We start from the raw sequence: 22,635 nt of genomic DNA, 5'->3' as shown, positions 1-22,635 counted from the left end.
CCACAGAACTCTATTAATACAGTATGTGTTCGTTCTCTATATCAAGCACCATACAATTGAAGTGAAATATTTAAACCGGGCACCATGCATGCTCGCGAGTGAATTCAGTTTCATTTGAGAGCGCTGAATAAATTTAAGTCGAACACTTAAACTGAAACGCACTAGTTTTACGAAATGCCATAAAAACTTATGACTTCACTACAAAATATACCTATCGCCTATTTGTTTATGTATGGCCTAGTAGTTAAAAATTTGGCGTCCTATAGGGTCCAGGGTTCGATTTTCGAGCCAGAATTTCTAATTTTTCAGAGTTACGGGCAGTGTGTGCGTTTCAAGCAATTAAATATGTATCACTTGCGTTAACGGTGAAGTAAAACATCATGAGGAAACCTGCATTCTTCAGTCAAGTTCAAATTTTCCATATTATTGCACGATGCCAAATGCTCAAGGCATATGTAAGAAACCCTTATTAGGTATCTCTAGGCATGTAGATAATCGTCATCCATACTAATATTATAAATGCAAAAGTCTGGCTTTACCTTTACTTTCAGGCCTTGAAAATAAGGCAGGAAAGGTCATCAGGGGGCACGGCAGTGCCCCCGCCAAGACGAGCCAAACGGCGGCCGGGGCGCTACGTACCTTTTTCTCGAAGTGTTTCGCCGTATTTTCGACCCGTCATAACTTCGGTCTGGATGACGCTAGAAAGCTGAAATTTTCAGTATAAGGTGTCCTCAGCAAATTTACCAAATATACTAAGTATCAAATATCTAGCTTTTATAGTTACAGATTTATTGATACCTAAAATACGCCGATTTCGTCCCTCACTGATGATCATCAAAACCTCTACTCAAAACCTCGAAGGTACTTCCCGAAGTCCTAGAAGACTGAAATTTGGTATGTAGACTAGAAATTGACTACAAACTACAGGAAAATTAAGAAATTGGAAATGCCCCCCCTCTACGCCTCTTATGGGTGAAGCCAATCTGTAAATTCTGTCGCTAGAATGCTGATATTTTCAGGATAAGATGTCCTGGGCAGATTTATTAAACGCATTGAGTATCAATTGTCTAGCTTTTATAGTTTCAGATTTATTGACAGTCAAAACTTCTAGTCTGTAATTCTAGGGTACTTCCCGAAGTCCTAGAAGACTGAAATTTGGTATGTACACTAGAAATTGCATACAAACTACAGGAAAATTAAGAAATTCAAAATTTTCCCCCTCTACTCCCACGTATGGGGGAAGCAAATTATTTGTAAAGTCTATCGCTAGAATGCTGATATTTTCAGGATAATATGTCCTTAACAGACTTATCAAACGTACCAAGTATCAATTGTCTACCTGTTATGGTTTCAGATTTATTGCCATTCAAAACCCCTCTAGTCAAAAGTTCTAAAGTACTTCCCTAAGTCCTAGAAGACTGATATTTGGTATGTAGGCTAGGGATTTCATTCAAACAACAATAACTTTAGGAAACACATTAAAAAATGTGTTTCCTAAAGTCCTAAAAGACTGAAATTTGATATATCTGCTTTAAAATTGAGTTGCAAGATTCCACCCAAACAAACATAGTTACATACATTGGAAGTGGAATAAAAGCTTTTAAAAAAAGAGGTAACGATAGAGAGCGGGCCATGAAAATGATGTAGGTACCTACAAAAAATAGATCCAAAAAAAAAATCTAGGGCACCTGCCAAAAAGAAATGAAATCCCACCAAAACATTTCATGTAAAATGTGTCCAAGACTCACAAGTTCATAATGCTTTCACTGTTAAAAAGTTATGAGATCTCTAGTAGAGCCAAGCCCCTAGCTAGCTTAGAATTGCGCTGCCCATGGGACCTATCCCAAGTCCAAAGTATATAGCTCTTAAATGCTCTTGAGTATATCACATTTATAACAATAAAGAACAAATAACTCTACTTACAAGCTCTGATTTTACAAACCCTAAATCTTGGTTAAAAAAGTACGGCTTGGCCGTTTAATGTTCGTGAAACTATTACATGACATAACATATTATATTAAGGTCATAAGGAATAGTTTGTTCGACAATTACTAATTTTTATTATACTTCATGATTGTCGCACAAGCTATTCCGGGCTTAAATGTCATATCAGATAAAAGTACCACGAACATTAAACGGCCAAGCCGTCCTTTTTAACCCCCGACCCAAAAAGAGGGGTGTTATAAGTTTGACGTGTGTATCTGTGTATCTGTGTATCTGTGTGTCTGTGTATCTGTGTATCTGTGTATCTGTGTATCTGTGTATCTGTGTATCTGTGTATCTGTCTGTGGCATCGTAGCGCCTAAACGAATGAACCGATTTTAATTTAGTTTTTTTTGTTTGAAAGGTGGCTTGATCGAGAGTGTTCTTAGCTATAATCCAAAAAAATTGGTGCAGCCGTTTAAGAGTTATCAGCTCTTTTCTAGTTTTCTTGTAGAAAAGAAGGTTACATAACCGTTAGGTTCATAATATTGTGTCAATTGACAAGTGTCAAGCTGTCAAGATGGACGTTGCCTTGATACATAATTATTTATTTGAAAATGATGTTTTGGAAAACTCTGATACTTTGGATCGTAGGCGCGGAATAGTCCAAGAAAATCGGTTCAGCCGTTTGAAAGTTATCAGGTATTTTCGGTCTTTTCTAGTTACTGTAACTTTACTTGTCGGGGGTGTTATAAATTTTTAATTTACACTTGTTTAACCAAGATTTAGGGTTTGTAAAATCAGAGCTTGTAAGTAGAGTTATTTGTTCTTTATTGTTATAAATGTGATATACTCAAGAGCATTTAAGAGCTATATACTTTGGACTTGGGATAGGTCCCATGGGCAGCGCAATTCTAAGCTAGCTAGGGGCTTGGCTCTACTAGAGATCTCATAACTTTTTAACAGTGAAAGCATTATGAACTTGTGAGTCTTGGACACATTTTACATGAAATGTTTTGGTGGGATAAATAATTCAGAATATTTGTAAGCTACGCTAAAGATTAAACCTATTCAAATACTAAGTTTTGATAACTGACCGATTCAAACTAACCAAAATTACGTTTAAGAGGGGTCTCTCCGTCACTCTCTCCATGCAAACGTAGTTCGTCTCTCATTAGAATACGTTCTGGGAACTAATATCCATGCCTGTGGTTTTCCAGATTTCCGTTAAAATATTCGGTTTCAAAGTTACGCGGTCTTAAAAATTCACATATTTTGAGCCCCTGTAATTTTAAAACTACACATTATTAGAAAAATATAAAAAACAGCACAGGCACAGATATTTGTGTCTAGAATATGTCTGCAAAATTTCCTGGACTTTGGTTGCTTAATATTCAAATGAAATTGGGGCTACGATTGTATGGAGTAAGTGACGGAGAAAGCCCTGTAATACAAAATTCCTGTATAAAATTATGACAAATATTATAAATAAATAATGACAATCGCAATTGTCGTGGCCAAAGCTGTGGCTTTTGTGTGCGAAAATGGAATTCGTCCTGCCTCGCTCTTAGGTACCTCCTTATTCATATTAGGTACTTACTTGACAAATGTGCGCCCATCATGTAGATGACAAATAATTTCTTTGCGTGTACTTTGATGTTACGTTATTTATTTTATCTGTGATTTTCTAGGAATCTTTTATATTAAAGAAGTTCTTAAAAGATGAAGTAGGAGTACGAGAAATGGAGTTTAATAATACGTATCTATTAACGTATGTTTGTCTGTCTGTTGCAGGAATCAAATGTCCAGTGTGCAGTAAGTTCGTGCTGCCCGACGACATCGAGTGCCATCTTGTCATGTGTCTGACGAGGCCGAGACTCTCATATAATGGTATGTCTACTTCATAATACATAATATAATACAAGTGTAAACTAAAAATTTATAACACCCCGATAAGTGAAGGTTACAGTAACTAGAAAAGAGCTGATAACTTTCAAACGACTGAACCGATTTTCTTGGATTATAGCTAGATTAGAACACTCTTGATCAATCCACCTTTCAAACAAAAAAACTAAATTAAAAGCGGTTCATTAGTTTAAAAGCTACGATGCCACAGACAGATACACAGATACACACGTCAAACTTATAACACCCGTCTTTTTGGGTCGGGGGTTAATAATAATAGTACGCGACAGGTTGAGATGGCAATCACCCGCGCTCACCCGCAGCGGATTGGCGCGGCGGCTGTGCGGGTGCGGAGCGTCCCCAACCATCGCGCACTATACTTCTGTGGCAGATTTCCACTTCATCTTAAGACAACATGCATACCTACCGTTAGGGCGCCCCCTGTCAATACTGATACATACGCATTAATACGCAAGTTGGCTAAAGAAGTCATATCAATTTACACGCACTTTTAACGGATCTTTCAACTCCAATGTCTATCGGTCTCCGATCAATGTATCCCGTTTATTGCCATAGCGCGCTAGTCCTAAGATCTACGTTGGTTTAGTTCTTTAGTAAAAGAGAAAACCTTAAACCTTGCAATCCGAACGCATGTAATTTGATTATCACGATATATGTAATTGCACACACTGTTTGAAAGTCAAATAGGTGATTGACATAGCTGACAATTTTTAACCCCCGACCCAAAAAGAGGGGTGTTATAAGTTTGACGTGTGTATCTGTGTATCGGTGTATCTGTGTATCTGTGTATCTGTCTGGGGCACCGTAGCGCCTAAACTAATGAACCGATTTTAATTTAGTTTTTTTTGTTTGAAAGGTGGCTTGATCGAGAGTGTTCTTAGCTATAATCCAAGAAAATCGGTTCAGCCGTTTGAAAGTTATCAGCTCTTTTCTAGTTACTGTAATCTTCACTTGTCTGGGGTGTTATAAATTTTTAATTTAAACTTGTATTTCGTAGGTACAACGTAGACTTTGGGCAATGCATCGAATCCAAAGCTAACAGCCGGCAAAAAATTCTGTGTCCTGAACAAAGTTTAGCGTTACTTCACACCGGAACAGCTTTTAACCTTGTACCTACCAAGCTCATACTCTGTTCTACTTTAGGCAGCATCTTCACCTACTTATTGATGTGACTGCAGTCAGGCGCAAGTCTTAATGCTGATAATAATAATGGAATGATTAGGTAATGGATTTGCGTTTCGTTTCCAGAGGACGTGCTGAGCGACTCGAAGGGCGAGTGCGTGATCTGCCTCGAGGAGCTGTGCGCCGGCGACACCATCGCGCGCCTGCCTTGCCTCTGCATCTACCACAAGGGGTAAACACTTTGCTTTGTGCCTCGAAAACAACATGTGGTGAGGCTTTGAGGAGCACTCCCAACAACCGCCAAGGCTGATTCAGAATACCATTGAAAAATGTGCCTCTTGCAGTTAGTTGATGGTACGGTGTGAACCGCGACGGCGAGGGTATCTGTCCTGCCCGCTGTTAGTTCGTCAGTTATTCTTACGCGTCCCGCTCTGTAGAAAAATATATATCCATTATCCATGCACTAGAATCTATTATTATCTATTCCTCTAGAATTTTTTACCTGGTGCTAACATTTACGTAAAACACAGCTTCGCCGCTTTTTTAAGATAGGTAGGTATTCATTGCGATGAAAAACCATTAAAAATGCAAAGAATAGATTGTATTGTCTAGACTCTAGACCAGTCTATTCTTCACTTTTGAATAGTCATGCTAAACGCCTCAGACTATAGCATCTGCTGGCCAGGAAATGCACGCAAAAGGCGCGACAATGCGGCGGCTTCTCGAGTGGAAGCGTTTAAAGGATCCTCAGCCGCCACAAAGACGCTGTCGACCCACTTCTAGCGCCGCCCTCGAGCGCGCCTCCACTCGGAAGTATCAGCAAACAATGCTGGATAACCGCAAAAATAAAACGCTGCAAACTGTTTAAAATACCCCACGTAGTAGACTCATAGCTACAGTTTTACTTAGAATGGTATTTGTACTGCGTAGAGTAAAAATAATTTTCAAAAAAATTACTTTAACAGGGCTCTCTCCGTCACTCGCTTCATACAATCGTAGTTCCAATTTCATTTGAATATTAAGCAACCAAAGTCCATGAAATTTTGCAGACATATTCTAGAAATTAATATCTGTGTCTTCGAGCTTGCTGCTACGAATGAAAACTGGATGAATTTCGTATATCTTGTAGACTGAGATAATTTCGTTTTATGGTATACAAATATAGTCATCAGGACTTCAACTACTGGGCATAACTCATAAGAATTCCATAATGAGTCCTCAGCCTTCCTTATTTATATCGTTGATCCATCTCATAGGGAAAGATTTACTTATTATCTCAAAATATTAACTTGTGTCTTTTCATATTTCAGATGTATAGACCAATGGTTCGAAGTGAACAGATCATGCCCGGAGCACCCCGGCGACTAGTGGCCTCGCGCGCCCGCCTCGGCCGCGCCTCGGCGAGCCGGCCTCGCGAGGCGCGGCCTGGCCCGACGCGAGGCCCGTGTAAGCCACGGTGTGGCCTGAGGCGCCAGGAAATGGATTTTGTGGCGTTGCCACGTCGGGCCGCCCGAACTAGTGCCATCGTCGCGAGTGATAATTTTATACAATGAACTGACTGCGCCCCCGGGCCTTGTAAATATAAACTTATGCTAGTGACATGTTTTACCATTTAATTAATTAAAATTAAAATGAAAACAAAAATAAAACAAAAATACAAAGACAATTATATTATAGTAACATCGCTAATGGGAACTTCTCGGTGGAGTATTATATTATTGTATTATCATTGAAAATTTTACATCGTTCACTTTGTTTTGTTCGGACGCGGTTGGCGCGGGATCGTACTAGGGGGTTTTTGGCCGTTCTTGGTTCCTTGCGCAGTGACATCCTCAACATCACAATTCCTGACGATATTCAAGACTATATAATGTATTGAAGATGTGTCCAAGAAGTCACAAAATGCGTATTGAGAATTAAACTGTCAATATCAAGCATCAATCAATCTTTTTGTCTGCATTTATCGCTCTGTACCTACCTAATGCGAGTTTCAATAGTATGTATATACAAGTGTAAATTAAAAATTTATAACACCCCCGACGATCCAAAGTATTTGAGTTTTCCAAAACATCATTTTCAAATAAATAATTATGTGTTTAGGCAACGTCCATCTTGACAGCTTGACATTTGTCTATTGACATATTATGAACCTAACGGTTATTTAACCTTCTTTTCTACAATAAAACTAGAAAAGAGCTGATAACTCTTAAAAAGCTGAACCAATTTTTTTAGATTATAGCTAAGAACACTCTCGATCAAGCCACCTTTCAAACAAAAAAACTAAATTAAAATCGGTTCATTCGTTTAGGCGCTACGATGCCACAGACAGATACACAGATACACAGATACACAGATACACAGACACACAGATACACAGATACACACGTCAAACTTATAACACCCCTCTTTTTGGGTCGGGGGTTAAAAAACGAAATTCGACGACGAATCCATCTCAAGTCTAGTGTCTTTGGCCAAAAGTCGGCCAAAGATCGGCAGGACCTACAAAATTTTATCTAAACTTTTTCTAGACTTGTGGAAAGGAACGGAGGGAGAAATCTAAAACGATAGATTTTGAAACGATGCTTTTACATTTATCTCACGTTTGAGGATGATCTCCAGTATGGTCTTGCGGCGACTGTATAATTCTGTATAATTGATAACGTGTAACTATCGTATTGTATATTATGTATATTGTATAGTGCCGTCGTTGTGTTGCAGTAAGCGTACCGCGCCACATATCTGTTCCGTAGCTTATGTATAATTATATGATTTGATCTTTTTCATCTTGATAAATAAAGTTGATTTGTTTCTAAATTTTCTACGATTGTTTTATTTTCTACCTCAGGCCAGAAAGTATTCTAGCAGGAAAATGCGTGAGGAAGTTTTCTTCAGTGATTCGGATGCGCTTTGACGCTTCCCTGATTGATCGAGACAAGCGAAGTCTCCGAGCCTACTTCGGTGAATTTGCATTTGTCCGTCCTACTAGGTGATTCGCTAACTCCATATCTAACACTGAATGATAGCCACTAAGCTCATTTTAATTTGTTGAAGGTTTTCAACGAAAAATTATTTCAATATCACTCAGAGAAGCAGCAATGAAGAACCAACCAATGTCAAACGGTGGATATCAAACAGTGTTAGACTGAATTAGCGAATAGCCCGCCTGGTCTGTTTGTCAGAGCTTCAGAACTACAATAAATGATTAATTCAGTCAGAAATAAGTAATAACATGTAAATCAATGCCCTCAAATTCTAACTAGATAAGTATTAAATGAAACAGAAATAACAAGTGTAAATTAAAAATTTTCAACACCCCCGACCAGTGAAGGTTACAGTAACTAGAAAAGAGCTGATTGATAACTTTCAAAAACTTGGAGTTTTCCAAACATTTTCCAAAACATCATTTTCAAATAAATAATAATGTATATCTAAGCAACGTCCATCTTGACAGCTTGACATTTGTCAATTGACATAATATTAAGAACCTAACGGTTATCTAACCTTCTTTTCTACAAGAAAACTAGAAAAGAGCTGATAACTCTTAAACGGCTGAACCAATTTTTTTGTATTATGGCTAAGAACACTCTCGATCAAGCCACCTTTCAAACAAAAAAAAACTAAATTAAAATCGGTTCATTCGTTTAGGCACTACGATGCCACAGACAGATACACAGACACACAGATACACAGATACACACGTCAAACTTATAACACCCCTCTTTTTTGGTCGGGGGTTAATAAAATGATTACAATTTTACTCTGCGAAAGATGAAAAAAAGGGCGAGCGCCTGTCTGAATTTTTACTGCAAATGCTTTTTGTCAAGATTTCAAAAATTGTGTTAATAGATGGCGCTAACACTAACAATTTGAAACATATTGAAATTAATTTGTGCTGTGGTCCGTAGTCGTCTCAAAGACCGTAAAAGGCCTTAAAGGAGTCATATTCAGGGTCATAAAATAAATTAAAAACAATGTTTGTTTTGCTTGACAAGATTTTTTATTTGCAGAAACATTTTTTACACAAGTTGTCCAGTACAAATATTACTCCTTACATAATCGCTTATGATATTAGGTGTAAACTATAATTGATTTTTCTGCGCAGTTTTTTAATAGATGACAAGCAAAACAAGTGGCATCAAGCCCACTTGACCGCCTTAGAAGCTTTAGAATGTTCATAATTCATAATAAAAGATATTGTAGTATAAGAAGAAAGAAAACTAATTTATTCTTCTTGTGAATTAATTATAAACAAATTATAATGAGTGGTTAGTAGTACTTTTTAATAAAGTACTTAAAAATCAATTACTTATAACCCAAAATTTAAAAAACCCCCAACACAAAAACCTCTATAAGAAAACTAGAAAAGAGCTGATAACTTTCAAACGGCTGAACCGATTTTTTTCGATCATAGCTAAGAACACTCTCGATCAAGCCACCTTTCAAACAAAAAAACTAAATTAAAATCGGTTCATTACTTTAGGAGCTACGATGCCACAGACAGATACACACGTCAAACTTATAACACCCCTCTTTTTGGGTCAGGGGTTAAAAAGGCCCCGGCTCAGCATTAATGCTGCAGGTTTTTAAAATAAAACCTGAGCGTTGGTATTCTGCAGGGACTAAAACGAGTGACGTGCAGGAAATCAACAGTCTTCACAACCGGATGAGTGTGATAGAACGGAGTTAAAATAAAATAAATATAAGTTTAAGTGTACAAGTATTTATTTCCTTAACATTTAGCATGTAGGTATCATCTAGCGGTCGCCTATCGCATGAAGGAGCGATGCCGCGGGCCGCGCTGCATCCGCGCGCCGCCCCACCCCATACCCGCTGGAACAGAGGAAATTAGCACTTTAATAACGTTAACGTTAACTTTATTAACAGGGCTCTCTCCGTCACTTACTCCATTCAACCGTAGCCCCAATTTCATTTGAATATTAAGCAACCAAAGTCCAGGAAATTTTGCAGTCATATTCTAGACACAAATATCTGTGCCTGTGCTGTTTTAGATTTTTCTAAAAATATGTAGTTTTAAAATTACAGGGGCTCAAAGATTTGTATGTGAATTTTTAAGACCGCGTAACTTTGAAACCGAATATTTTAACGGAAATCTGGAAAACCACAGGCATAGATTAGATAGATTTCTAGAATATGTCTGCAAAATTCCATTGAGTATGATTGGTTAGTATGTTAGTATGACGAACTACGTTTGTATGGAGCGTGTGGCGAAGAGACCCCTCTTAAACGTTAACGTAACGTTAAACCTTATTAGACTCGCGACCAGCCCCGGCTTCGCACGCGTGCAATGTAGATACTAATGTGGTGTCAGTGTGGTTAGCCATACTGATATTCTATGTGTATGTCTGTCTGTCTGCTAGCTTTTCACGGACCAACAGTTTAACTAATTTTGAAAAATAGGCTACTTTTTATCCCGGAAAATCAAAGTTCACACGGGATTCTTAAAAGTACCAAATTTTGTATAAATCGGTTAAACGGATGAGCTGTTTAACCGATTTATACGAAATTTGGTACAAAGGTAGCTTGCATCCCGGAAACTGAAATAGGCAACTTTTTATCCCGGAAAATCAGAGTTCCTACAGGATTTTAAAAACCCAAATCCACGCGGACGAAGTCACGGGCATCGATTCATAAGAGTAATAAAGCATTTTCAATGAAAGCTTAGTCTGGCTTGATTGACATTTTGAACAATCATTGTCATATTTCAACAAATTAACACAAAACAATATTAAAATACGTATACACCTTCCTCTTGAATCACTCTACCTATTTATTACATTACTAGCCTATGCCCGCGACTTCCTCCGCGTGTGCGACACAATATTCAACCGCTATACTCTTTAGAGGTTGCATTTTCAAAAATCCTTTCTTAGCGGCCTTATTTCAACCCGATCCGTCTAGCGGTGCAGAGAGCGAGAGCCAGTCTTGGATATATCATACGAGGAAAGGACCTCCTCTTTTTTAAGTCGGTTAACAAGTGTAAATTAAAAATTTATAACACCCCCGACAAAGTATCTGAGTTTTCCAAAACATCATTTTCAAATAAATAATTATGTATCAAGGCAACGTCCATCTTGACAGCTTGACATATTTTGTCAATGGACATAATTTTATGAACCTAACGGTTATGTAACCTTCTTTTCTACAAGAAAACTAGAAAAGAGCTGATAACTCTTAAACGGCTGCACCAATTTTTTTGGATTATAGCTAAGAACACTCTCGATCAAGCCACCTTTCAAACAAAAAAAAGTAAATTAAAATCGGTTCTTTCGTTTAGGCGCTACGATGCCACAGACAGATACACAGATACACAGATACACAGACACACAGATACACAGATACACAGATACACACGTCAAACTTATAACACCCCTCTTTTTGGGTCGGGGGTTAAAAATATACTTACATGCGACGTAGTGCGCGGGCGCGAAGTGGCCGAAGTGTTGCGCTCCCTCCCACGCGCCGCGGCCGCGACTGAACAGACAGATGCACGGTATAACATACAAATCGTTCTCTATATACATTGCTAAGGGTTATGATTCTTTCCATTAACTTCATAATGCATGGTGTGTGCATTTTGAGCAATAATATCACTTGCTTTATCGGCGAAGGAAAACGTCATGAACAAACCTGCATACCTCTCACACTTTGAGACCTTTTGGCTTCAATGTTCAAGTATTAGAGGCGCCGGGAAGACCAAACCCTTAGCTATAACGAGATGTGTAGCACAGTTTAAAAAAAAAACGTTTTTGCTTACTTCTTTCTTACATATCAGAAGGTGTGTGAAGTCTGCATATCCGCATTTGGCAGACTGTGTAAGACGGCATTTGCCTGTGATGGTATACTATGGCCAACCCCTTTATTCTGAGAGACCTGTACTCAGTAGTTGGCCAGCAATGATGACAAGTGTAAATTAAAAATTTATAACACCCCCGACGATCCAAAGTATTTGAGTTTTCCAAAACATCATTTTCAAATAAATAATTATGTATTTTAGGCAACGTCCATCTTGACAGCTTGACATTTGTCTATTGACATAATATTATGAACCTAACGGTTATCTAACCTTCTTTTCTACAAGAAAACTAGAAAAGAGCTGATAACTCTCAAACGGCTGAACCAATTTTTTTAGATTATAGCTAAGAACACTCTCGATCAAGCCACCTTTTAAACAAAAAAAACTAAATTAAAATCGGTTCATTCGTTTAGGCGCTACGATGCCACAGACAGATACACAGATACACAGATACACACGTCAAACTTATAACACCCCTCTTTTTGGGTCAGGGGTTAATAAAGAAAGTATCTATAAATGGCAATACTCACAGATGCCTATAGTGTGCATGCGGGGCTCCGAACCGGCCGCGCTCCGTACCCGATCCACGACGCACGCCCCTTTAACGAGGAAATAATACACATTTCATATTTAGGATTCCGAAGGGTGCCAATGGGGTTTCATTACTAAGCCTTCACTGTCCGTCCGTTTGTCTGTCTGTTAGGAGGCTGTATCTCATGAGCCGTAATACGAAGAGTTGATATTCAAACAGTGTATATTTCTATTGCAGCCAACTAAAACACCAACAAATAATGAAAAATCTATGGCCACCATGTAAATTAAAAAAAAAACCATTTTCTCGCACGCGAAGGGTTCCGTTCCATTGTACAAGATAATATACCACCTTTATCTAGATCTCTACAAGTTAACAACGGTCTGCGCCATCTATATGTGATTGAGTGAATTAAATTTTTCGTGAACGTATTTTAATTTTTTTAGTGATATATAACCACAAATTCATAGTTTTTTTAGGATTTATTCCTTTACTAGTTACCTACCTGCCAAATTTCATGATTCTAGGTCAACGGGAAGTACCCTATAGGTTTTCTTGACAGATACGACAGACGGACATACAGATAGACAACAGAGTGATCATATAAAGGTTCCGTTATTCCTTTTGAGGTACGGAACCCTAAAAAAGTACAAACTCTACATACAAAGATGGTAAATACCTGTTTATCGGCAGAGAGTAGGGCTGATGCAGGGCGGTGAAGTCGTCCACGTGCAGCGAGGGCGGGCGCGAGGTGTTGGGCGGCCGCGAGCGGAACGCGTCCGCGCCGCCCTCCGCGCGCACTCTGCTCAGAGCCACTGGAACATACATTAACTATTCATAGGCTCCACTCATTACTAACAATCTCCTCATATTGACAAAATGAACGAATCAATATTCTCTACATATTGTCAAAAGATTTAGTCTAACATACCTTGTCGTCTAAGCGGAGTGGACTTACCGGCAGGTCTCTTGTCGTCGCAGGGCATGGCCTCGGGGCGCGCGTCGAGGCAGCCTGCCAGGCGCCGCACGCCGGCCGCCAGGAACTCCGCCCCTCCCGACAAGTGGCTGTTGGCTATGTCCATAACATCGCACGATACCTGCAAAACCAGCGTCAAAACCTCAAAAACTGCCTTTCAGTTTATTATCCACCCGGGTAGAAGACATATGGATCTGATGGCATGGTCGCCCACTATGGGCATCATAAGAAAGCTCAGTCACTCGGCGGGGGATGGAGAGAGCTATGCTTAGTTTCTCCACATGATCAAATCAGAAATGAGGAGATCCGTAGGAGAACCAAAGTAACGGGTTACGAAGCTGAAGTGCGACAGGGTCCCAAGATGCTAGAATACAGATCTCGCACTGGGAAACGCAGCGTTGGAAAACCCCTCACTACATGGACAGACGACATCAAACTAGTCTCCAACCTTGACATGCGAAAACCTACGAAAGATCTATTTCCAGCAGTGTGCGTCTATCAATTGATAATGATGACGACAGTTGTTGCTGGTACTTGCGCGACGGTTTCTGACAGTGACAGAACGGGTATTCTCTTCTATGTGGTGAGCAGTGCATGTCTATCGGTTCATAATGAAGATGTAGGTGATAGAAGATATCAAGGTATCACTGAATATGATACTTTGTGTTTTCTGTACTAGTGGCGCCATCTCTTATCAATAGCTATAGTTCCACTTACCAGTTCGTTATCATGAACATCGTCTTCCCCGCTAGCAGAGGGCACGTTCAACCAGTACCCAGTAGTCAGGCGTTCATCATTCGCGTCCCCAATGCAATATATCTGCCGAGCTGCAAACTGCGCCACTAGAGGCTCTGGGCAAGGCAGAATGAAGTCTGAAGCTTCATTAGGAGGTGCTTCTTCAGAGGACTTTAGTTTTTGTAAGTGGGTTATCAGGAAGTTCGCGTTGAATAGGACTTCTTCATCAGAGTTTCTTTCCTGGAAATGATTGTCAAAAATTTCAAACTAATGACAAAATTTTCAATACCAGATGTGATAGACCCTAAACAACCCTTTGCGTATGGTGGTACCCTAAACAGATAAGGTGATTTTCATTAATTTACTATGTCAGAAGATTCAAGAGACCAAAGATACTGTTGGTACTATAAATGATTGTGGGTTGCCTCTAACAAGATTTTAATACATCCTAAAGTCCTGAAGAAATCCATCGTAAAGTCCTGAAGAAACTTATTTAAAAACTGTTTAGTTAAAAAAACTTTTGAATTTGTCCATTTGACACCTGCATTGACCGAAAAAAGTGCATCAACAATAAAGTAAAACATTTCTAAAGAACTGTACCTTCAAAATCTTTTCCAAAGACATAACAGGGTCTTCATCCGAGGACGTATATCCGACCATGTCAGCCATTTCACTCAACGTCAGAACGCTCTTTCTGCCCAAAGCGCCCTCCCCAAAGTCCACTTTCAAAATCCTTATCAGATCAATGTACAAGTTCAAGCACTCCGCTCTCTCCTCTCCAGACCCTTCCAGAGCCCATTTGAAGTACTTCCCAAGACTTTCCCGTTTCCTCGTCACATATTTCCGAAATTGTTGAAATCCATATTCATGTTCGGTCAAAACGAAATATGCGCGTAAAACTGACACCGCCACAGCACATGATTTAGTCAAAGATTCGAGGCACGCCGCGGTAGCGTCCAAGAAGGATACTAGTGATTCTTTATTAGGCAAAGAATTCCCTAATACCACTTCTGAAGCAGAAGTTAGTGGTGTTAAAGTTACTTCAGCATCACAGAATGCTGCTAAAGCATGAGCAACATATTCCTGGGCAGTGACATGATCACTCGATGCGTTTGCCACGCTGAGGATGTTGCACAGAACAGTTTGCACTTCATTCGATTTGGGTCCCCCTGCACTCATTGTGTGTAAAACGGCACATTTGACTGGAGCATGAGAGACTAAGCATGCTAGAAATCCTAACACTCTCGCTAGACTAGTATTAGCCGATTCCCCTTCCTTCAATTCTCGCATAACGGCCCCAACGGCTGCTCTAGCTACAGTTGCAGCGGTATTAGGTGCCAGATCAGCAATTTGGACACATACTCGACGCAGCATATGAACGACAGGTCTATATGTCGACATGCATATGATCTGTATCATATCCGTCAAATCATTTGACAAAGCATGCAAATGTGCGGACCACATGCGTCTCTCATTTGCCGCATCAGCTAATTCTCTGTCGGAAGGGGCTGCTCTCGTTTGCATCGGTAGAGGTAAGGGTAGTAATTCAGAAAATATTAATAGACCAGGGACAAATGTATATGGGGCAGTCATTATGTAAGAAATTACTTCGGAGCATAGAGAAGTCCATGGACCACGGCGTATAGAGTCCCCATCCTTTGCGTCATCGGCTATAGGTTGAGCGTAAGATAGCAATGCTCTTACGGCTGCCTCGGCGGCTTTTGCAGCCGTTCTGTATCCAATAGAACCGACTGGAAACGTTTTTGCTATTCCATAAGTCTTCAAAATGATGGGGGCAGCAGTTAAATCCCTGAATCTAGGCCCTCGACAACGAACCACTCTTGCTAACATGTCGTCCAATAAATTCAAGCAAGGCAGCAACATTTGAGCCAACTGCAATCCTCTGACCGAAGCAAAGAAAGATGTATGCATGCTTGGTTGGTCGAAATGTGTGGCCAAACGATCTAATATTCCAGATATATGAGCTACACCATCCAAAGAAAACAATTGTAGTACATTATACTTGTATTTCAATTCCACATAATCTTCAATTGGAGATTCGCAAACAATTGAAACGTTTTTCTCGTAATCAGATATGCAGAAATGGCGCAATATTCTCAGGCAAGTCATTAGCTCGCCAGGTAAATCTGCAGAATGTTCTAGACTGGCTTTCAGTATCTCGACACATTCAACCAAATCGTCGCCTGACAAAACATCTGGTTTCTCAGTAGGTTTCAAATACGGGATCACTTCTTGTAAAACACTCGAAACGCTAGGCTCAAATCTATCGTGGTCTTTCGAAACGTTAATCAATCTTTGACCGTATTTCTTCAAAAACGGGACATTAGCTGCGTATCTGACAGCAGAGACTATTAGCTCTATGGCGTATCCTTTGGCTGGCGATTTTTGTTTAGACGGCAAATCACTTTTACTTTTAATTTTAAGATCGTTTTCAAACACCTTCATAAGACATTCTGGGTTGTCTCCCATGACAATAACGTTGGGGACTGCAGTTTTGCCAATACTGCCAAAGCTCAAACAGTATAAAGACTGCAGTCTATCGATAAGTTCATTGTCCTCCATTTTTCCCGCTTGCAGATCACTGATAGACTTCAAATAATATAATGCTTTTAATCTATATGCCATTTCGAGACCCGCGATTTGTAAATCACTATAATTACTAATAGTAGTATCATGAGGATATGGGGTCTCCTCAGAATTTTGCTGTCCAAAAGGATGTTCCAAAACCTTAAATATCAACTCACACTTCTCCATATTTCTATACAGAAAGTTTAATCCGTTTTGTGAATTAATCAACTCGAATATCAAATCATGGATTGGACTGGTAATTACCAAATTGTTACATGTTGTTGGGCAAGTCAACAAGTACAAACATACTTCCAAAATGCGATGAATTTCAAAAAATTGTAGGAGTATTTCATTTGAGCATTCCTTGTTAATTTCAAATTGGGCTGATGCAGGCAAAAACTTTTTCGGTTGAGAAATATGAAAGCAATGAGATCTATACATGTAAAGAATCTCTTCGAAAGATTCCACGATAAAGTTCATTTCCTTTTCAGATAATTCTGTATCTTCCGGATGACTGTTTTCTGCTGCATTATTGTTGAATTTGAATACCAAATGGTGTAATTTCTCTAATACTTCGTAAATATTAAACTTTTTGAGAAGTGCGCTCAAGGAAAACTTAATTCTTCCTAAAGGATTCGCTTGCATCATTGCAATCAAAGCCTGGTAACCATTCATAGACTTTCTAGAATTATCAGTGTCTTTCTTATCAAACTTTGGGTATACAGCATCTTGCATGAAATGGTCTATTGCTTCCTTTGAAGACAAACAGACGTTCAAAGCTTTAAGTATCATCAGACGAATACTCAATGCCATATATTCTTTAGAATACATCTCAATTAATTGCATTGTCATGTTTATGCCATTGTTCAGTAGCGTCTTCATTACCTGTCCAGAATGTCGATGTGACATCAAAGCTTCTGCCAGGCGAATACCGCATTTCATGTGCCTTATTTTGTAAGTAGGTTGCTGTTGGGCTAACGCAAATTCATAATTTAACCCGATTCTGCAGAAAGTTACGAGGAAGTTATGAATATCGGTAAATTCATCAGACGATTCCATTCTATTATAATTACGAAACAGTCTGAGGATTATGTCAGTGTTTTTACACAGGCTTGTGAGCGATACATACAGCTGTTCACATTGCAACACCCAATCTTCCCTGGAAGTATTATCAATTTCCAGAAATGTATTAGAAAAAAATTTTTGCTCTCTTCTTTTCGCTGCAATAGTTATTTCGTATATCTTCGACAAATCTGGACTAGCGTCACATAGCTCGTCGAAAGTAGCATTCATTACATCTTTAATGGTGTCACTTTTAACATCAGCAAGGCAAGTGATTTTATTAACATGTTCGTATGTCTTCCACTCATCTTTAAATGGATTGTAGTATTTGATTATATCATCAACACCACAGTATTCGTTCAAGTCATAATCAGCTTCCATGTAAGAATTGCCATCTAGATCATCGCAGATATCTTCATCTGATAAAATTGGCTCGAAAGGCTCAGCATCCATTGATCGATCGTCTTCTGGTACACAGCTTGGTGATTCAATCACTTTCGGCACAGCCGTGTCTACAATTGGTACTGTGACTAACGTAGAGTGTTGTGGGTCTACAAAAGCTGTATCGACTTCTTGCGAAGGACTTCTAATACAGCTCTTATGTCTGTAGCTTTGGTGGTAGAAGTCTATGCGCGGTATTTGTTTGCCGCTTCTATCAAATTCGGGACCTTCTTCCGATCTGACAGAGTTAATGGGACTGTTTTCTCCTTCCCTTGGAGACATCGGTCGTCTTTCTCCAGGGGGTGTTCTAGGGCGTTTTCTAGGGTCATCCCGACTTGGGGATCTACTTCCATAACTGGAATCTCTGATGCGGTTGTAAGGAGAGTGTCTCTTTCTGTCGAATGGCGTTTGTTTGTCGTAGGAAGGAGCGCGACGTTCGTAGGACGAACTGCGTTTATCAAAAGGTGACAATCTTTTTTCGTAAGGAGCAATTTTGTCATATGGTATTTTTCTTTCGTAAGATGGAGGTCTTTTGTCGTACGGAGAACGCGGTTCATAGGAACCCCCACGGGATCTGTCGTACGAGGCATCGCGGTTCCGACGGTAATCATCCTTCTTGTATGACCCTCTATCCCACTCTCGGTCAGCGCTTCTAGATCTCGAACGACTTAGAGGTCTATATTCGCCTTTAACAACGAATTCTCTTTCGCGACTTCTTGACCTTGAATGTAGTCTTTCTAACTCCCGACTTCTGTCACGTAATCTCGATGATTCACGACTTCTTCCTCTTTCAATAGAGCGCCGGCGACTTCTGCCTTCGCGTCTCTCTCTGTCTCTGTCTATTTCCAAAGGTCTAGGACTATGTCTTAATCTATCTCCTTCCCTTTCAATGCTAATATCTCTTCTCTCCTTCTCCCACTCATTATCTTCCATATGATGGTAGGTCCTTGGATCTTTAGGAGGTTCATTATCATAATATTCATTTCTGTACATTTGATTATCATAATTTTCTGGGTAGTTACTTCCATATGCTTCTGGGTTGCTTGCAGGAACACTAACATTTCCAGTGTATGCTGGGATTGGATTGGAAGGTTCTGGATTCCAGTCTGATGATTGTGGCACATTAGCAGGTAGAGCGCTGACTTCACGAGTGACAGGTCTCTGAATGATCGGTGGAGGGTTGACGGCTACCACGGGAGTGTCAGGTAATACTTGTGTTAAGTTGCCGTAAACTGCAAGTGTGATTGTTGTGTACCAGCCTGAAATTAAGAACTTATCATAAAGCAAAGTTGTAAGAAGTCACAATCTAAGCATCAACATACATCACTGTTTAGGAACTTGAGATTTTGCATGAAGGTTTCCTTCATGAAGAAGACATTAAGGATTTTCAGAAATTCTAAATGATTATTATTAATGATATGGTTATGATTTTATTTACCATTATTTTACATAATAGGGGTACTTACTGATATCCACATTCAAAGCCCTTTAAATAAAGTTTTTTTAGAGATCTTCAAAGAAAAATAATTTGCTACTGATATGAAACTTTACCTCAAAACTTACCTCTAAGAACTAGTCCATCAGTGGGTATTCTCGGCTGTTCCACATTTGACATGCATTCCATATGAATCTGCCCATTCTGGCAATAGTCAATACTGCCCAGGGCTTCAAACGTACAAGCCCCAGGTTTACTCAGGTCATTCACAAAGAAGTCTATGTGGAACTTGGTGGGGTTGGTAGCCCCAAGCCTCACTCCGCCAGGGAAATCACCTTCCACTCGAGCTCCCAATGGTATGATACGGATCTCTCGCACATAGACTGATTTTGGAAATTGGACAAGATCAAGATTTAGTTCCTGAAATGGTAACAAGTGTATTTATAAATACTTAATGCATTTAACACAAATTATGTCAGATGACAAAAAAGTCTTAAAAGGTACATGCAATAAGGTACATAATACATCAAAGTGAAAGTATGTCTATCTGTTTACTAGTTTTTCACAGTCCCATCTGTTTAACAATTTTTGATGAATTTTGGTACAAAGATAGTTTGCATCCTAGAGAAGGACCTTATTGTCCCAGAAAATCAAAAAGTTCTCTCAGAATTTTTAAAAACCTAAATCCACATGGACACAATCCCAGGTATTAACAGCTATTTGATATATAGATAACTTGCATCTCGGAGCCGTCGAACATGGCTACATTTTACCCCCGAAAATCCTAGATCCCTTGGAATTAATAAAACTAAACCTACATGGACAAAGACACAGGCGTCATCCAGTTTGACATGCAGTGAAAGGCTGTTAAGGTTTCATACAGAAATAAAGATACATAACATGTCGTTATGAAGTTATGCTATCAGATTCAGTATTTAAAAAGCCATAATATTTTTACATGCTTCTAGTAATCAAAGAAATCTGGTGCTTATTGATTTATTTATCACTCTTTTAGGTGAAGTAAAATATTGTGAGGAACATTACATACAGAAATGCTGCAAAATCTTTGTGCAAAGGCCAAAGCCTCACATTCAATAAGTTATGACTAAGTTACTTAAGTATTTTCATTTGTCAAGTTATTGAGTCTGCCACTGGTTTGGTCTCATAAAGAGGGTATAAGTTAAAAACTTATCTTTACCTCGCTAGTGTCGTGGGAGAAAGTATCGAAGAATAAGAGATCCGGCTGATCGGCGCTCATCTTGGCTTCTTACAATTAATCACACACAGTCTATTCAACACATTTTAGAGAAATGTAAATGCATGGAGACGCGTTTCTCCAAGCGGGGTATTAATATGAACCACAAATAATAATATAAAATCACAAATCTAAGCTTGTTTCATTGAAAAACAACAAATTCACAATTCACAAATAAATGGAGAACCATAGACAAAGTAACCTAATCTAATGTGACATTTGTAATTTGACAATTCACATATTGACATTAACTTTTTTAATGATTTTCTGGCTCTGGATTCTAGTTTTATGAGCCTACGCTTGTTTGACTTAGTAGGACCTTTGAGGCTATTAGTTAGGTACTTGAGGTTGATGTCATGGGCCGATTTCAAGTTACATTATTGGAATATTTCTTGATCATGACTTTGAATTGAATAATATTTTAATGATGGATACTTTACTAGATAACTACCTACCTAGGTACCTATTACCTATACCTACATTTAATTTTTCGTAGCTAACTAAAGATAAGCAACTCGCCTCAATCGCCAAATGTTTCTCGAAGAAACGCGTAGGTAAGTGGCTCAATTTTCCTAGGGCTTTAGACCTTCTGGAGTTAGGGTTTTCACTCCTACTTAATTATCATGATTTTTACTGTACTATGTATATGGATCGCGTAGGTATAGTGCGCCTCTTACGCGTTTCAGGTTCTTGTTTACTTCAGTTAAGGAAAAATAGATTACAGGAACCTACATCGACTTCGATATTCACAACCAAACTAATTAAAATGAGGTAAACAGAGGGAAACCGTGATGAAATAGCTAATAGATGCGGAAATCCTGTCTGCATGGCAGGTACAGGTTCGCCTGAGTTTTAATGTTGAGGAAAATGTTGCCTCTTCATTTCCTCATGAGACAGGATATAATTAAATGTCAGTAGATATATTTTGCAAGATAAACTATAGGTATGATTTATTTTATATACCTACTTACAAGTTAACGTTATTTTTGCTAGATTATTTCCTGTAGATTAAAAGCAGATGGGACGGATTGAGCCTTTAAATAGTTTAAAATACATATCAAAAATTGCGGAATCGGCTAGGACTTGAACCTACGTCTCCTCACTCTGGGTATAGCACCCGGAGCGACTTTGATTACTAAGCCACGGGTCACTTACCGCTAATGCCGACATTATATCAGACATGTACAATTAGCGATATACGTACCACTATTTACAGTTATATCACGCCATTCTTTGTGAAACTAACTGCCTGGAATTTCTTACTATCTGCCTAATTGACTGGAAAAATATAATTCGAAGTTACGGATAAACAAGAATTAAGAAGCCGGTGTGAACTTAATCTGTTCCCCGGATTACGATTCACGGATTAAACTAGAGACGTACCATTAAACAGGTAGCATGTAAAAAACTATGTAAAAAGCATTTTCGTATACTTTGCTATCTTACTTAAATAATATCTTATAAATAGTCTATGAAAAATCACGAAGAAAAATTTAACAAAGATTTTAAAAACTATTTAATTGAATCCCGTTTATTATTGTTTAAATTTTGCGCGCACATAATATATGCATCGACCCGGGCTAAGACGCTAAAGAGCTCGAACGAAAACACTCTCCTCGCTGCCTGTTAGAAAAGGAGAAAACCTCTTGTTAAATTAATTTAGCATATAATTAGGTATGTTTGGTACGTTTCCAGTGTCATATATTTTATGATCATAAGTGCGAAAACTCACTTTCCGTCAAAACCAACTTGTGAGAGATTAGCCCAATTAATCTCGATCACAATGCCTAGTTAAATTATTATAGCAAACGACTATAAGTACGGA

The 22,635-nt window shown here is 38.9% G+C and overlaps 2 protein-coding genes across 5 annotated transcripts in view; one reads left to right on the top strand and one right to left on the bottom strand.

The window, feature by feature from the left end:
- LOC123868503 (E3 ubiquitin-protein ligase znrf2) overlaps positions 1-6,975 on the top strand; it is a 121,880-nt gene extending 114,905 nt beyond the window's left edge. For all 4 annotated transcript variants that reach the window (XM_045911043.1, XM_045911044.1, XM_045911046.1 and 1 more), the window contains 3 exons: positions 3,718-3,813; positions 5,098-5,203; positions 6,282-6,975. In XM_045911043.1, the coding sequence (XP_045766999.1) occupies positions 3,718-3,813; positions 5,098-5,203; positions 6,282-6,339 (260 nt within the window). In that variant the 3' untranslated portion in view covers positions 6,340-6,975. The remainder of the gene's footprint in view (positions 1-3,717; positions 3,814-5,097; positions 5,204-6,281) is intronic.
- Positions 6,976-9,677: 2,702 nt separating this feature from the next.
- LOC123868077 (protein virilizer) lies at positions 9,678-21,002 on the bottom strand. The gene is made up of 9 exons (XM_045910428.1): positions 20,754-21,002; positions 19,684-19,975; positions 14,629-19,379; positions 14,011-14,268; positions 13,276-13,414; positions 12,997-13,132; positions 12,316-12,384; positions 11,396-11,463; positions 9,678-9,801 (listed from the first exon to the last, which is right to left on the bottom strand). The coding sequence occupies exons 1-9, from the start codon at positions 20,811-20,813 to the stop codon at positions 9,737-9,739; spliced, it is 5,838 nt and encodes a 1,945-aa protein (XP_045766384.1). The 5' UTR covers positions 20,814-21,002; the 3' UTR covers positions 9,678-9,736.
- Between the last annotated feature and the right edge of the window lie 1,633 nt (positions 21,003-22,635).

This window comes from Maniola jurtina, chromosome 9, assembly GCF_905333055.1.
Source record: "Maniola jurtina chromosome 9, ilManJurt1.1, whole genome shotgun sequence".
Taxonomy (NCBI): Eukaryota; Metazoa; Arthropoda; class Insecta; order Lepidoptera; family Nymphalidae; genus Maniola; species Maniola jurtina.
Note: the sequence above shows the minus strand (reverse complement) of the source record. Positions and strands in the feature narration are given on the sequence as shown.

Bases quoted from the DNA above. Each gene is read 5' to 3' on its own strand.
- LOC123868077 (XM_045910428.1), bottom strand. From the start codon at position 20,813: ATGAGCGCCGATCAGCCGGATCTCTTATTCTTCGATACTTTCTCCCAC. The intron at 19,976-20,753 runs GTAAAGATAAGT...TTACCATTTCAG, and splicing joins TCTCCCACGACACTAGCGAG to GAACTAAATCTTGATCTTGT. The intron at 13,133-13,275 runs GTAAGTCCACTC...TGTATGTTCCAG, and splicing joins CGACGACAAGAGACCTGCCG to TGGCTCTGAGCAGAGTGCGC.